Raw genomic sequence first — 15205 nt, 5'->3', positions numbered from 1 at the left:
CTCTAAGATCTTCCAATCAACATATGCTTTGGGTTCCCCTCGTTAAAGATCATAAACACTCGCCGGACAACAATATTCTCAATAAATGCACCTACAACTTGGAATGCCTCGCCAACTCATCTTCGAGTAGAACAAAACCCAGACAAATTTAAAGGAGCCTTAAAATGTTTTTTTTATCCAAAGATGCATTTGAATATTGAACTCCCCTCTCTATTTTCAAAGGTTGCAGTTACTAAGAAACTTTTCCCTTTTAGCCCTATTGTGTTTCCCATCTACGTTCTCTTTTCTATAACTTATTGTAGTTTTACTCCCTTTCCTTTTGTTTAATATATGTGTTATGTGTTTTTAATATTTTTTCAAATTTTGAATGTATTTTCTTGTTTCTAAATTTGTCCTTCCCTTTATTTCTTATTTTTTTGTAAGACACCTAGTATTTGGATAGGCGTTTAACCAAATTTTAAATTCGGAAACTTGCACAGATTGTTACTGCAGAACAGCACTGGACTACAAAGCTCAGGATGTGTTTTACCCAACTCATATCTGCTGCAGTTTACCCTCCTCCCCCAACCCCTCTCACGTGTCCAAGGACTCACCAAATTGGTGGTGCTGAGGTCGATTTGGGGTTGGCAGAACGTTTGGTTAAAAACCTTGTCAGGTTTTCCAAATGTTGGCCTAATCCAGTTGAAATTTTCGGGGCAGGAGGCAACACAGATCTGGGGAAGAGGGGAAGGGAAACAGCAAATCAGAGAGGAAACATCTGAAAATTCAAACCTGGGGAACCATCTTAGGAAAGAAGGGGAAAATTTAATAAAATACATTTTTTAAAAATACCAACATACAAGAGACATATATCTGTGATTAGAGAGCTCAGGTATCCTTTAACTTAATCTGAGTTTTATATACCAGTTCTTTAACTAAAGCGCGCTGGACACTGGCGTGCAGGATGTATGCGTGCCGGTCCCGCCACTTTAAACCGGTAACATTACCGCTGTGAGGGGGGGGGGGGCATGGTGGGGAGCCCAATACATGTAGAAGTCCTCACGCTGCCGTTAGGGGGGAGGGTTTGGAGGGGTGAAACCCCCCCCAAGTACACTTAAAACTTCCATTTTCTGTTCAGTTTTCATAGTTTAGGAGTTTTTCAGTGTAGTGGGGGGTTCTCCCCACACACACCCAGCATTGCGGGTTTATAGCAGCGGGACCGGCGGCCTGCATACGTCCTGCAGGTGATTGTCGGAGCGCTTTTGTCCTGCGCTCAATTGACGGGTCACCTTATAGGTTCTGTAACTACGGCTCACCTTATATACCACGATTATCCCCATAATAAAAGGTCCAAACTGGTTTACAGACACAATAATCAATACCACATAACATATTCAACATCAAATCATATAAAACTGGACACAGTTCACTTTCAGGTTAAAAATCTCTGAAATTATTCACGCTTAAGAAACAACTGAAAGGGGAAGACCGCGCCACACAGTTCCTTTATAAGTAAATGAAGTTTCAGGTAATCTCTTATATTTTATTCCTCTGAGGGCTGAACATTTCAGGTGATGTATTTTTCTATAAATATTTTTTTGTTTTGAGAGGTTAGTTCCTAAAACCGCATCCTTCAACATGAAAGATTCATCCAGTGAAGATCCAGTGCTAGACACGATGGGGCCCAGGACAGAAGCTAAGAAGGGAGCCCTCAAAGCCCTCAGGCTGTCCCTTTTTCAACTTCAGGCAGGTTTGGGTAGGGTTGCCAGAAATCCAGATTTCCACGGAAAGTGTCCTCCTTTTCAAGGACATGTCCATGGGTCCAGATGGTTTTTCCTTTTTATTCATTTTAAAATCTGACATCAAGTGTACATTAATATATCATCAGTATCTACAATATAACACTTGAAATTCATTTTCATGTAATCATAATAACATAAAAATTATAACCCTTCCCTCCCACCCTTCCTCAATTATTACAATTCAAACATATCATAAATATGTTCTAAACACATTAATTAGTAAAAATTTTTCATAACCACCCTCCTCCCCCCCAATGTGTACATATATCTATCAAAGGAAAATGATGTTCACTCATTACAATATCTTTCTAACGGCCCCCAGATCTTTATAAAATTATTATAGTTCCCATTCTGCAAAGCAATTGCTCTTTCCATCTTAAAAATATGACATAGTGAATTCCACCAGAATGTATAGTTAAGATTAGTATAATTTTTCCAGGTATTAGTAATATGTCTGGCAATTTGTCCGGGTTTTGAAAATCGGGTCAGGAAGGGGCATCGTGCAACGTGACACAACGTGACAAATTCACACGGACACCAGTGTGATGTCATTGCGTTGTGTCCGTGCAGGCGTGGATGCCATCTGGGGGCGAGGCTGGGGGGGGGCGGAACAGCGTGACACAGGCGGAACAGAGTGGGCATGGGGGCGTGGCCCTGGGTCCGATTTTCCTTCGGGAAAATCTGGTAACCCTTGGTTTGGGGTCTTCTGTGATGGGGGGGGCCCAAGGCAATTGCCCTGCTTGCCCACCCCCAATGCCAGCCCTTATCCAGCGTTTTGCTGTAGCAGAGAGAGAAGCAGCCATAGGAGGAACAATCTCAAGGGAATAGAGAGGAGGTGAGAGGGGGAGGAATAGGAGGTTTAAGGGTTTCACCTCAGGTTGGACATATTTACCTGCGTAGTGGGACACTGCATGCCATTGAGGGCCGCCGCCATGACATTCGTCCCCAAGACACACTTCAGCAGGTCAAAGTACAGCAGATAGGGCTTCCCCCTGTTGCACAGTGAAAAAAATGTAAGGTGATGCTGAGAGAAGTGGGGGAGAAGGACGGTTAAAAAAGTGACAGACAGAGTCATTTAAAGACACACGCAGCACTACACATCCCAACAAACCGTCTCAAATGACCCCCTACAACTATTCCCCCCTACCCTGTAAGTAGCATAAACCATAGCCAGGGCCGCAGCAAGGTAGGCGTGGCCGCCCAGGATGGCAAAATTGTACCTCGTCCACCGCCTCCCCTGATTCGCTGCAATGCAATGGGCGGGGCAGGAGTGCTAGAGGGCGTGTCCCACAGAGCACGTTTCCCGCTCGAGACACTTCTCCTTGTGGCATCCAGTAGGGATCACAGAGTTTGCAGCCCCCCAGGGGTGAATTTGACAAAAAGCTATACAAGTTACATTGGGTGGGGCGATTCTACATCTAAATGCCTTTGTTTCAAAGCTCTAAGGTCATGCGGTAGAAGCCTCTTCTAGAATAGAGAGTTGTAGAAGGACAGAAATTTCAGCCATCCCCACCACTCTCCAATGGAATCTAACATGTACCCACCAAAACCCATTCCATCCTATAATTTACTCATTCACATCCCTACATTTCCTTCCAACCCCAACTGCCTCCAATGAGCATTCCAAATCTCATTCTGGTGCTCCAATTGCCTCTCTCAGTGCATTCCAAGCCTCATTCTGGAGTCACCAGAGATTTTGACTACACTCCTGCGGGAATCCCACGGCAACTTCTCCCATCCCTGTGGGATGCCTTCAGTCCCCATTCCCATGCAGCTCTCTGTTCTAGAATGGAACCAAGATGCCTAGGTCTGTTATAGGACACTAGGGTAGCCCAGGATCAATGCACCTAAACCTGTCGGCATCCAGCTATAGACATGGAAGTGCAGGTGCCTCCGTGGAGGAGGGAAGCATGTGATTTACAGTATTCTGTACATTACAGGGGAAATTCCCTATGTGGGTCTCAAAATTCTGCCCTGAATGGTATTCTATAATGGGCGTGCCAGGATCGGCGCTCTTTATAGACTAGCACATAGTGTCGGGATCCGCCCTCAACTTTGGGCAAGAGGAGTTACACCAACTGACACCAGGTGTAAATCCGGACAGGCAAATTGGAAGTGGTGCCAGTCACAGAGCTACAGGGTCTTGGGACCTGGGTTGGCCACTGTTGGAAACAGGATACTGGGCTTGATGGACCTTCACTCTGTCCCAGTATGGCAGCTCTTATGTTCTTATGTGAGCCAAGTATAGGCCAATCAAGCCATTGTGACCTCACTGCTGAGGTTGGCTCTTAGGCATTGGTGGAATGAGGCATTATGACATCACAATCTCAGCTCTGGAATGTTGCTACTCTTTGGGGTTCTGCCAGGTACTTGGGACCTGGGTTGGCTATTGCTGGAAACTGGATATTGGGCTTGATGGACCTTTTGTCTGTCCCAGTATGGCAATTGTTACGTTCTTATGTGAGCGAAATATAGGACAATCAGCCCATTGTGACATCACTGCTGAGGTTGGCTCTTAGGCATTGGTGGAATGAGGCATTATGACATCACAATCTCAGCTCTGGAATATTGCTACTCTTTGGGTTTCTGCCAGGTACTTGGGACCTGGGTTGGCCACTGTTGTCCCAATATTGATTTATTTATATACCACTTATATCCTAAGTGGTTTTACATTCAGGTACTTTATCATATTTCCCTATGTGTCCCAGCAGGCTCAGACTCTATCTAATGTACCTGGGGCAATGGGGGGATTAAGTGACTTACCCAGGGTCACAAAGAGCAGCGAGCGATTTGAACCCACAACCTCAGGGTGCTGAGGCTGTAAGCTTTAACCACTGTGCCACACATGGCAACTCTTTGTGTTCTTATGTCTTACTTGTTATCTCCAATGCCGCAGTACATGCCGGTGGAGTTCCTGGGATATATAACCTGGCGAGGGTCTCCGTAGATCCATGCTGAAGGGATGGAAAAGACACACAGACAAGCAGACACATTACAGGTGAGAAGCATATACGGATGTTTCAAGGGAGATCACCTGCTAGGTTCAGGGAGATGGTTTTTATGGCCCTGTCCTGTGGCTCCGTGGCAGCACTGTGTACCGCCACACATCAGATCCCGATTCCAGCCTCCACTCCTTGGACCTGTCAGGGCTGGGGATACTGCGGATGGAAGGAGAATCTGTTTTGCAATTGCGACCCCTATTGGGCAGACTCAGGGTCCACAGTTAGTAGGATCCAAAGGAATCCACAGTCTGTAGCAGTCACTGTGATGACCAGATAATTTATTTATTTATTTATTTTGGGGGGAGGGAAGGGGAGTGAAGGTGAAGGGATGTGTAGCCAAAAGGAAGGGGGATTGCACAGGAAGGCTTTTGGTGCAGATTCCACCCCTGGTTCTGATCAAAGTAAATCCCAGCCCCGGTACTGTGCTTGGCAGTTGGGACCAAAGCACAGTACCGGGTAGAGCTTTGGATTCTTGCCCAGAAATAGCTAAGAAGAAAAAATTTTTTTAAAAAAATTCTTTATTCATTTTAAATCATAAACAAGTGTACAATAATATATCCATTAAATTTCAATGTAACACTTGAAAATCTTAAATCATATCATCAAGAACAAAAAAAAAGAAGAAAAAAAATTAAAAAAATTTAAATTGAATCAGGTTGGGCAGACTGGATGGACCATTCGGGTCTTTATCTGCCGTCATCTACTATGTATATTACTATGATTCTGAAGGAACATTATGTTCATTTGTGCCTGATCAAAAGCAGAACTGGCTTTGGTCCAGTGACCCTTCCGTAGGAAGGGATGATCCTAGTAAAATACCTTACTTGAAGTTGGGAGAGTGTCCTGGTGCAAAAGGGCAACCACAGAGACTGCATAGGCCACTACAAGAGTGTGGAATAATAATAATAATAACTTTATTCTTGTATACCGCATTACCATGGAAGTTCTATGCGGTTAACAGATGAAGAGACTGTACATTTACAGCGAAGTTACATTTTCAGTAATGTTAAATTTACATTTTAGATGATAAATTGAAGTTATATTTGCAGCTAGGTTACATATACAGAGTAGTTACATTTGCTGTAAGTTACGTACAGCGGTGTTACAAATAGCGGTGTTAAGAACATAAGAACATAAGCAATGCCTCCGCTGGGTCAGACCTGAGGTCCATCGCGCCCAGCAGTCCGCTCACGCGGCGGCCCAACAGGTCCAGGACCTGTGCAGTAATCCTCTATCTATACCCCTCTATCCCCTTTTCCATCAGGAAATTGTCCAATCCTTTCTTAAACCCCAGAACTGTACTCTGCCCTATAACGTCCTCTGGAAGTGCATTCCAGGTGTCCACCACACGTTGGGTAGAAAAGAACTTTCTAGCATTCGTTTTGAATCTGTCCCCTTTCAACTTTTCCGAATGCCCTCTTGTTCTTTTATTCTTCGAAAGTTTGAAGAATCTGTCCCTCTCTACTCTCTCTATGCCCTTCATGATCTTGTAAGTCTCTATCATATCCCCTCTAAGTCTCCTCTTCTCCAGGGAAAAGAGTCCCAGTTTCTCCAATCTCTCAGCGTATGAAAGGCTTTACATCCCCTTAATCAGTCTTATCGCTCTCCTCTGAACTCTCTCGAGTAACGCCATATCTTTCTTAAGGTACGGTGACCAATACTGGACGCAGTATTCAAGATGCGGATGCACCATTGCCCGGTATAGTGGCAGGATAACTTCTTTCGTTCTGGTTGTAATACCCTTCTTGATTATACCTAGCATTCTATTCGCTCTCTTAGCGGCCGCTGCGTACTGTGCCGACGGCTTCATTGTCATGTCCACCATTACCCCCAAGTCCCTTTCTTGGGTACTGTCAGTCAATGCCTTTTACCAGCCCTAAGAAAGAGATGCAACACCGCAGCTTCAGTTAAGCAGGACTGTCCAGTCTGTTGGGTCCAGAAATAGTTGAGACTGATTCCATTTCTCATCTTCTGATCCCGGTGCTCCAGACTCATGCTGTTTAGACTTGGCTTTCCTCTAATCTCCCTCATTGCACTTCTAATGCTTCTTCTAGATTAGGGATGGGCAATCTTGGTCCTCGAAGCAGTGTTACATACGGCGTTGATGGGTCTGGGGGTGAGTCAAGGTCAGAGGAGGAGGCAAGGGAGAGGGTGGATAAATCAAAGGAATTTGTCAAAAAGGTAGGTTTTGATTAACTTCCTGAATGTTTGATAGGGGGGGGGGAGGAATTGGAGATGAGAGTTGAGAGGCATTTGTTCCATTTGCCCGCTTGGAATGCTAGAGATCGGTCGAGGAATTTTTTGTAAAGGCAGCCCTTCAGGGAGGGAAAGGAAAACAGGTAGGTGTTTCGAGTACGAGAGGGGCCAGCAATTTCAAGGTGCTCAGATAGGTAGATTGGTGAAGAGCCTGCTAAGGTTTTGAAGCAGAGGCAAGCGAATTTAAAGATGATTCTTGCCTCCACCGGCAGCCAGTGGAGTTTAGTGTAATAGGGGCTAACGTGGTCATAGTTTTTGAGGCCGAAGATGAGGCGGACAGCAGCATTTTGAACTATTCTTAAACGTTTGATGGTGTTTTTATAGGCTCCTGGAACCTTAGAAATATACTTATTAATGTGGTACTAGTTCTGGGCTGGGATTCTTCTGGAACTAGTAGTGACTATGTACGAGTATGACCCCCCTTTACTTCGCTGCCCTTCTGGAAAGGAGAAACACTGTCAGTCTTGGATAAAGACCAGTTTATAACCCTAATAAATACTAGACCTCCAGATGGTCAAGGAGTGAAAAAGAGTATCATGGAATAGGGTTACCAGACATCTGGGTTTTGGAAGTCCCCGCCTCAGGGTCGTGTCTGGAGGGCGTCTGCGCGTGCACAGAGGTCAACGCGATGACTTCACATGCATGGGCGTGACGTCATCGCTCCAATGTTCACGCATGCGCAGATGCAGTCCCGAGCTCGGGGAACTTCGTGTGGAGGTGGGGGGGGGGGGGGGCAGGGCTGAAGGCAGAACGGGGCGGGACCAAGTATCTTTTTTTCAATTAGGAAATCTGGCAACCCTATCATGGAAGGGTAAAGTAACTTATGCACCTGAAATAATGAATCTATTTTTATGCATTCATGTAATCTCTTTGTGTTTAAGATACCAAATTCCCTATATAAGGGGCTGGCTCTGACCAGAATTTAGAACATACCTTGTCTGCCTTTAACCCTTTCAGGACCAAGGGACATATTTGTCCCATAACTTTAAAATCCTATACATTTTGATTGGGATAGTCTACAGTTCTAAATTTGATATGTACGGATTCCATATGATACTGCCTTTATGTAAACAAACTGGTTCCGACATTCATTCATTAGCGTCGTTGCCAGATTGACGAGAAGATTCACTTGCCACACTGTCCATAAGCCAGAAGTGTGATTTAAAAAAAAAAAAAAAAAAGATATTTCACAAAAAAAATCAATTTTTTGGCATCTGCAAGCCCTTTTTACCATAAAAATGTCGTCAAAACCACAAAAATTGGCCTACGATCCTTATGGTCCTGAAAGGGTTAAGACTTGTATGTCCTCATAATCAATATACAGTAGGATGTCGATGATCCGAACGCCAATTATCTGGCTTCCGTTCTTTTATTGTTTAAATTTTTACATCATAAATCACAAATAGTTTGGCTATATCTAAACCGCGAAGCCGGCACTACAGCCCAGGCAGTGCTTCCCACTCGGACGCAACAGTGCCGGTAAGTAATTTGTTGCATGGCGACCCCTGTTAATATTAATAATAATTTGTTTGCAGAAATCGGACTCTTGAGTTCTCATTGCTGTACCAAATAATATAGTGTCATATGAGAGTCCTACACGGTTCTCTAATAATTTATTAATTTGGGGCCAAATTAGTTTCCAAAAAGCATTTACACAGGGACAAAAAAAAATTAAATGATCCAGCGTCCCCACTTCTAATCTACAATGCCAGCATCTATTAGACCTATTGGAAAGATTATACTAAATTAAATTATACATTTTGGTGGAATTCAGTTTGTCACATATATAAGATGGAAAAGGTGTTAGCGTTACAACAAAGGAATCTTCATAATTTAAAAAAAAATTGGGAACCATTGACTAATTATTCTAATGATCAAACTTCTTAGCACATGGGTAGTAGATATGTGGGGGAGGGGTGGGAAATGTATATCATATGGAATTAGGAATATTGATAAAAAGGGGGGTATTTATTCTATATTACAAGATGAATTGTTTGTAAATACAAGTGATATACGAAAATTGGTTATAATATGTTTAATTCACTTGTTGTAAGAATTCAAAAATGAATAAATTTTAAATTTAAAAAAAAAAACCAGTGCCGGTAAGCAAACCCTTCACACAAGAAGGTCGTGGACACTTGGAATGCGCTACCGGAGGAAGTGATCAGGCAGAGTACGGAACAAGGATTCAAACAGGGATTGGACGGATTCCTGAGGGATAGGGGGATCGTGGGATACTGAGAGAGGTGCTGGGATGTAACACAGGTATAGAAAGCTAACCAGGTAATAAGTATAGAAATCCAACCAGGTCGTGCATGTGCAAGACCGGAGGGTTAGGACTTCGATGGGAAGATAGGACTCAATGGGAAACCAAGGTGGCAAGGGAGCCCCTTCTGGTGACTCAGACAGGCCGTGACCTGTTTGGGCCGCCGCGGGAGCGGACTGCTGGGCGGGATGGACCTATGGTCTGACCCGGCGGAGGCACTGCTTATGTTCTTATGTTCTTAAGAAGAATCTAAAAAAAAAAATGTCAGGAAAACTTCCGCAAACCCAAGCATTCCCCCCCCCCAAAAACATCTTCCCAGACTGAAGCAGCCTCACCGAACCCACACCCCGACACAGATACCAAATATTACCATCCTTAAGACCTGAGCTATTTTTTTTCCCCTAACCCTATAACTTGCTTTGAGCCACCACCTAAATGCCCCAAGCCTGCCAAAACTCCTCACAACAGCCTTCCCCAGGACGCTCAACGTGTAATGCTCAATGTGTGGGATTTTTTTCCAAAAGGAATGTCCAGTCATCCGGATTTTCAAGTATCCGAACTGTTCTCTGCCGAGGTTAGTCCGGATAATCGGCTTCCTACTGTATTAATAAACAATTGTTATTAATCATTACAAAAATCTGCTAATGGTCTCCAAATCTTCAGAGATTTGTTAAGTGCGGATGTGGGTGGGTATTATTTTATTTACCTCACAATATGTATGAATTAATTAATGCATTTTGAAGTATTAGGTTAGATTTTCTGAAATAGGAAGGGAGGGCTTGAGGGGGGGGGTTATTTTATTTATATTTGTCATACATATAAAATGATTTACATATTATCTAAAACATTATAAAAATATGAATATAAATATGATATATTGTACTTAAAGTATTCATGAAGGAAAATCAAGTGTGTGTTTATAAGATTATATGTATTTTTCTGATACACTTGTTGTAATATGAAAAAATGAATAAAGAAATTAAAAAAAATTTCCATGGACATTGTAATTCTTCGTTCTCAACACCCTTGTTTCACACAAACAAACTGTCCACCTAAACTCATTGATGCCATGTTTGTAACAGCTCTTATGCATATTCTGAAAAATTGGAAATCATCCTCGCTACTTGACTACACCTTTTGGTGGAACTCTCTGAGCATGTATCACAAATTTGAATCTTATGCATATGAGAAAAACATGATTTCTCGACTCTCCACAAACATGGTGCAAAATAAATCACCTTGGTCATTCTTAGATTCATATGTTCATTCTAACCAGTAGACACTTCTGCCTCTCTATCTATGTATCTCTCCTTTTTTTTTTTTTTTTCTTTTCTTTTTCTCCCTCTTTCTTTCCCTTTCTCTTATTTCACTCTCTCTGCTTTTCTGCCTTTCATATATCTTCTATTAGCAGTTACGCATACCCTAGATTCTTTTTATTAATCTGGTTGTAAGTAAATGATTATAGATATGGACTTTTTCTATACCATTGTGTCTTATTCAGATTTTGTGTGTTTGAACTGCTTTCTGTAAATTTCTTATAATATTCAATAAAAACTATTGAACTAAAAAAAAAAAAAAAAAAAAAAAAAAAATTAAAAAAAAAAACCAAACAAAACAATTGTTAAACTGAGCACAGCTGAAAGCAGTGCAACATGCAGAAAGTGAAAACAAGATTTTGGACCCACTATTTTGAGGCCTTCGGTATTATAAAGAATGATTCTTCATGAGAAACTGAGGCATCCACAACTGTCTTCAGCTTTCACCTCCTCCAGCACCGGACACACGCGCAAGCTGCACTGCCTCCAACCATTGCTGCCAATGGTCACCTTACGTTCTGGAACGCTGCCCGCCTCACTTCCTCACGCAAGCGCTTTCCTGTGTGTGTACGCGATTGTCCTCTCCACTCCGCCTCACAATCGCGTATTCCACCTCACCGTCGTGTACAGACGCAGGAAAGCGCTTGCATGAGGTTACGGCGACCGCCGGACGCAACCGCTGGACACTTAAGGCACAAGTTTTCCATAAAGAATCATTTTTTATAATACCGAGGGCCTCAAAATAGTATCTGGCAGGCCGCCTGCGGCCCGTGGGCCACGAGTTTGAGACCGCTGGCCTAGTGTGTTATTTATTTCCAGAAGGGCAGCATACTAGAGAGAGGGAAAAGAGCACAGAACCCTTTTGAATAGTTACCACATGTCTGGATTTACCCGGATATGTCCTCTTTTTAGAGGACTGTCTGGATGGATTTTAGAAAACCCGGCATTTTGCCAGAGCTCGGGGCCACATCAGGAGGGACTCTGAGCATGCAGAGATGGGACGAGCTGATGTCACACATCTCGCATCACATCCGCACGTGCTCAGTGGCCTTCCAGACGGGACCCCCAAGCTCTGAGGAGATGAGGCTGTGTGGGGGCGGGGGTGGAGGGCGGGGCCACACATCCTCATTTTTTTTTTTTTGCCATAAAAATACGGTAGCCCTACTTTTAAGGGTGGTTAGAAGGGATAGCCAAAAAGAACAGTGTAAGATGTATGCCAACTTATGTTCAAATCAGTACCTCAGCAGGTTGGCAGTCTATAATAGATGCCTAAGTGAAGGAAAAAAGATCTCAGAACACCACATATATTGATGATTTTAGTGGTTATTGATTTGTTTCATTGATCAAAAACCTTCACGTGGTTACGACCCTATTAATAGTCGCTGTTCTCATATGTGTTCTAAACAATTTTTTTTTATTTTTTTTTTAATAATTTTTATTCATTTTCAAATTTTACATTTTTAATTAATTTTTTTTTAAATTCTTTATTCCTTTTTAATTCTTACAACAAGTGTAATTAAAAAATAATACAACAATTTTCACAAATCACTTGTGATTACAAACACATGTTCTTATAAATATCACAAATAAATATCCCCCCATATTATCAATATTTCCATGACCATATTATATCTGTTTCCCACCCTAACCCAAATATAGACTAATCATGTGCTTAAGATATCTGATCATTAGAGTAAGTAGTCAATGGTCCCCATATTTTATTAAAATTATGAGATTTTCCTTGTTGCAACGCTATCATCTTTTCCATCTTATATATGTGGCAAACTGAATTCCACCAGAATGTATAATTTAATTGAGTATAATCTTTCCAGTTTTGAGTAATTTGTTGCATGGCGACCCCTGTCAATATTAATAATAGTTTGTTATTATTAGCAGAAATCGGACTCTGAACTCTCATTGCTGTACCAAACAATATCGTATCATAAGAGTCCGACATGATTTTCTAATAATTTATTAATTTGGGGCCAAGTCTTAAAGGGATATTTGGAGTACTGAGATTGGACAGACAATTTCTGCCTCTCAGTGGCCACAGTTTTGGTCTTGGAGATTAAGGTCTACAAGGTCAGCATCTATGAGTCAAACTTGGTTATTTTTGTTATATTGGACCCTCTACACGTTTACAAAAGTTAGATAACACTCGATCCAATAGATGCTGGCACTGTAGATTAGAAGTAGGGACTTTAGATCATTTAATTTTTTTCTGTCCATGTATAAGTGTTCTAAACAATTAAACACCTTCTTAGTATTCAAATTTTTTAAATCCTGTTTTTTTTAATTAATATATATTCTTTATTCATTTTATATTTACATCAAGTGTACAGAAAATAAAAACAGATTAACTTAATACATCAGTTGAAATACCACAAATTTTCTCAAAATAAAATTTATCCCCCTCCCACCCACCATTCTAATATCTTTTAATACATACAATATAATAAAATCATTCATTCTCTTCATAACCATTAATAAAAAGTCTACCCCCATCCTCCCAAATCTTTCATTTATGTAAAATCAGATTAAAATGATAACTATTCTTTACAATAATTTACAATGGCCCCCACACATCCTTAAACTAATTAAAATATCCTTTTTGAACAGATAACGTTCTTTCCATTTTATACGTGACACCCTGAACTCCACCAAAAACTATAATTCAATCTTTTCCAATCTTTCCAATTATACGTTATTTGTTGAATGGCAACTCCTGTCAGAATCAGTAAAAGTTTATTATTGTTGGAAGATATTTGGCTCTTAGCTCTCATAGACATGCCAAATAAAACTGTATCATACGATAATGCCTCATGATTCTCTAACAAGCAATTTATTTGGCCCCAAATCGATTTCCAAAAAGCCAAAATAAATGGACAATAGAACAATAAATGATCTTAAAGTCCCTGCTTCGAGATGACAATGCCAACATCTATTAGGCTTAGAGCAATCTAATTTTTGTAAACGAACAGGGGTCCAGAATGCTCTATGCACAATTATTTATCCAACATTGCTATTACCATATTTTCACGCATATAACGCGCGCGTTATACACGATTTTACAAACCATGCGCGTTATACGCGTGAGCGCGTTTTACAACTTTTTTTTTACATAGTTCCCCCCCCAACGTCCGATTCACCCCACAGGACCGCTCGCACCCCCACCCCGAAGGACCGCTCGTACCCCCACAGCCTCCCCACTCCCCCCATCATGGAGAAGCTCCTACCGTTGTTCTGCTGCTTCCTCTGCCGGCGGTCCCGGCCCTTCTGTGAGCCCTGCGTCTGCGCTGCTTCCTCTTCCGGCGGTCCCGCCCTTTCTCTGATGTCAGAGAAAGTGTGGGACCGCTGGCAGCGGAAGCAGCAGGACAACGGTAGGAGCTTCTCCATGATGGGGGGTGGATGGGGAGGCTGTGGGGGTGTGAGTGGTCCTTTGGGGTGGGGGTGCACGTGCAAGTGCGAGCGGTCCTTCGGGGTGGGGGTGCGAGCGGTCCTGCGGGGGGGGGGGTGAATCGGACTTTGGGGGGGGGCATCAGGCTTTCAGGGTGGGGACAGGACTTCAAGGGGGAGAGGAGAGTCGGGGCGGGCGAAAGGAGAGTCGGGGCGGCCAGAGGAGAGTTGGGACGGGCGAAAGGAGAGTCGGGGCGGCCAGAGGAGAGTCGGGGCGGGCGAAAGGAGAGTCGGGATGGCCAGAGGAGTGTCAGGGCGGGCGATAGGAGAGTCGGGCGGCGAAGGGAGAGTTGGGGCGGCATGCACAGTATACGGGTGTGCGCGGTATATAAATATTTCTTTATATAAATTACAGTTTCCCGCGTGCTATACCCGTGTGCGCATTTTACACGAGTGCGCGGTATATGAGTGAAAATACGGTATAGCCTCAGGACTTTTCAAAAAATTATTTGCATTCTAGACAGTCAACCATGTCCGTGCAAAAAAACCAGTACATCCAAGTGGTGTTCTTAGATCTTTTTTCCTTCACTTAGGCATTTATTATAGAAGGGATAACCCCCACCTGTGATTCCCACACGTCTAGTGTCTGGATAACACCATATTCTTACCTACGATTCCTACAATCATGTAGCCAATGAGAAAGACCATGAACAGCAAACAGCAGATGATATCTGTGCAGCTCCTGCAGGGACACAAGCAGAGAAGAACGTTACAATCCCAGGGGCACACCTGACGAGGAAGAGATCGGTGTACCTGGACCCCTGCCCGGGGCTCGCAACAGCCGTCTGTAATCCCAGGGAGATGAGGCTAATGATAAAAACATCAACCAGAGACTTAAAGAGATTCCTGAAATGACCAGCAGGTGGAAGTGCTCCCTCAGCTACGAGGGCTGTTCCAGGAACAGGTGCACCCGGAAATCTCCCGGGAGGATCGCGAGTTGTAAATCACAGCTCCTGGCAAGGGATAAACATGTACGCAAGAGAGGAGAGGCTGGGTAGCGTGCAGAAAGGGGAAGACATATTAAGCGAGCCTATGGAGTGTGGAAAATGGAGAGAGAGGGGATTCTTCAAGTCACTCAATACCTCTATGCCCCAGATACAAAATAAGTACTTCTCTAAGATATTTAAA

At 42.9% G+C, this 15205-nt stretch overlaps 1 protein-coding gene across 1 annotated transcript in view; it reads right to left on the bottom strand.

The window, feature by feature from the left end:
- SLC44A4 (solute carrier family 44 member 4) overlaps nucleotides 1-15205 on the bottom strand; it is a 63813-nt gene that overhangs the window by 21558 nt on the left and 27050 nt on the right. The window contains exons 3-6 of the mRNA XM_033916870.1: nucleotides 14686-14759; nucleotides 4657-4735; nucleotides 2674-2773; nucleotides 594-713 (exon numbers count right to left, since the gene is read on the bottom strand). Of these exons, the coding sequence (XP_033772761.1) occupies nucleotides 594-713; nucleotides 2674-2773; nucleotides 4657-4735; nucleotides 14686-14759 (373 nt within the window). The remainder of the gene's footprint in view (nucleotides 1-593; nucleotides 714-2673; nucleotides 2774-4656; nucleotides 4736-14685; nucleotides 14760-15205) is intronic.

This window comes from Geotrypetes seraphini, chromosome 12, assembly GCF_902459505.1.
Source record: "Geotrypetes seraphini chromosome 12, aGeoSer1.1, whole genome shotgun sequence".
NCBI classification, from domain to species: Eukaryota; Metazoa; Chordata; class Amphibia; order Gymnophiona; family Dermophiidae; genus Geotrypetes; species Geotrypetes seraphini.
This window is presented reverse-complemented; position numbering and strand designations above follow the sequence as displayed.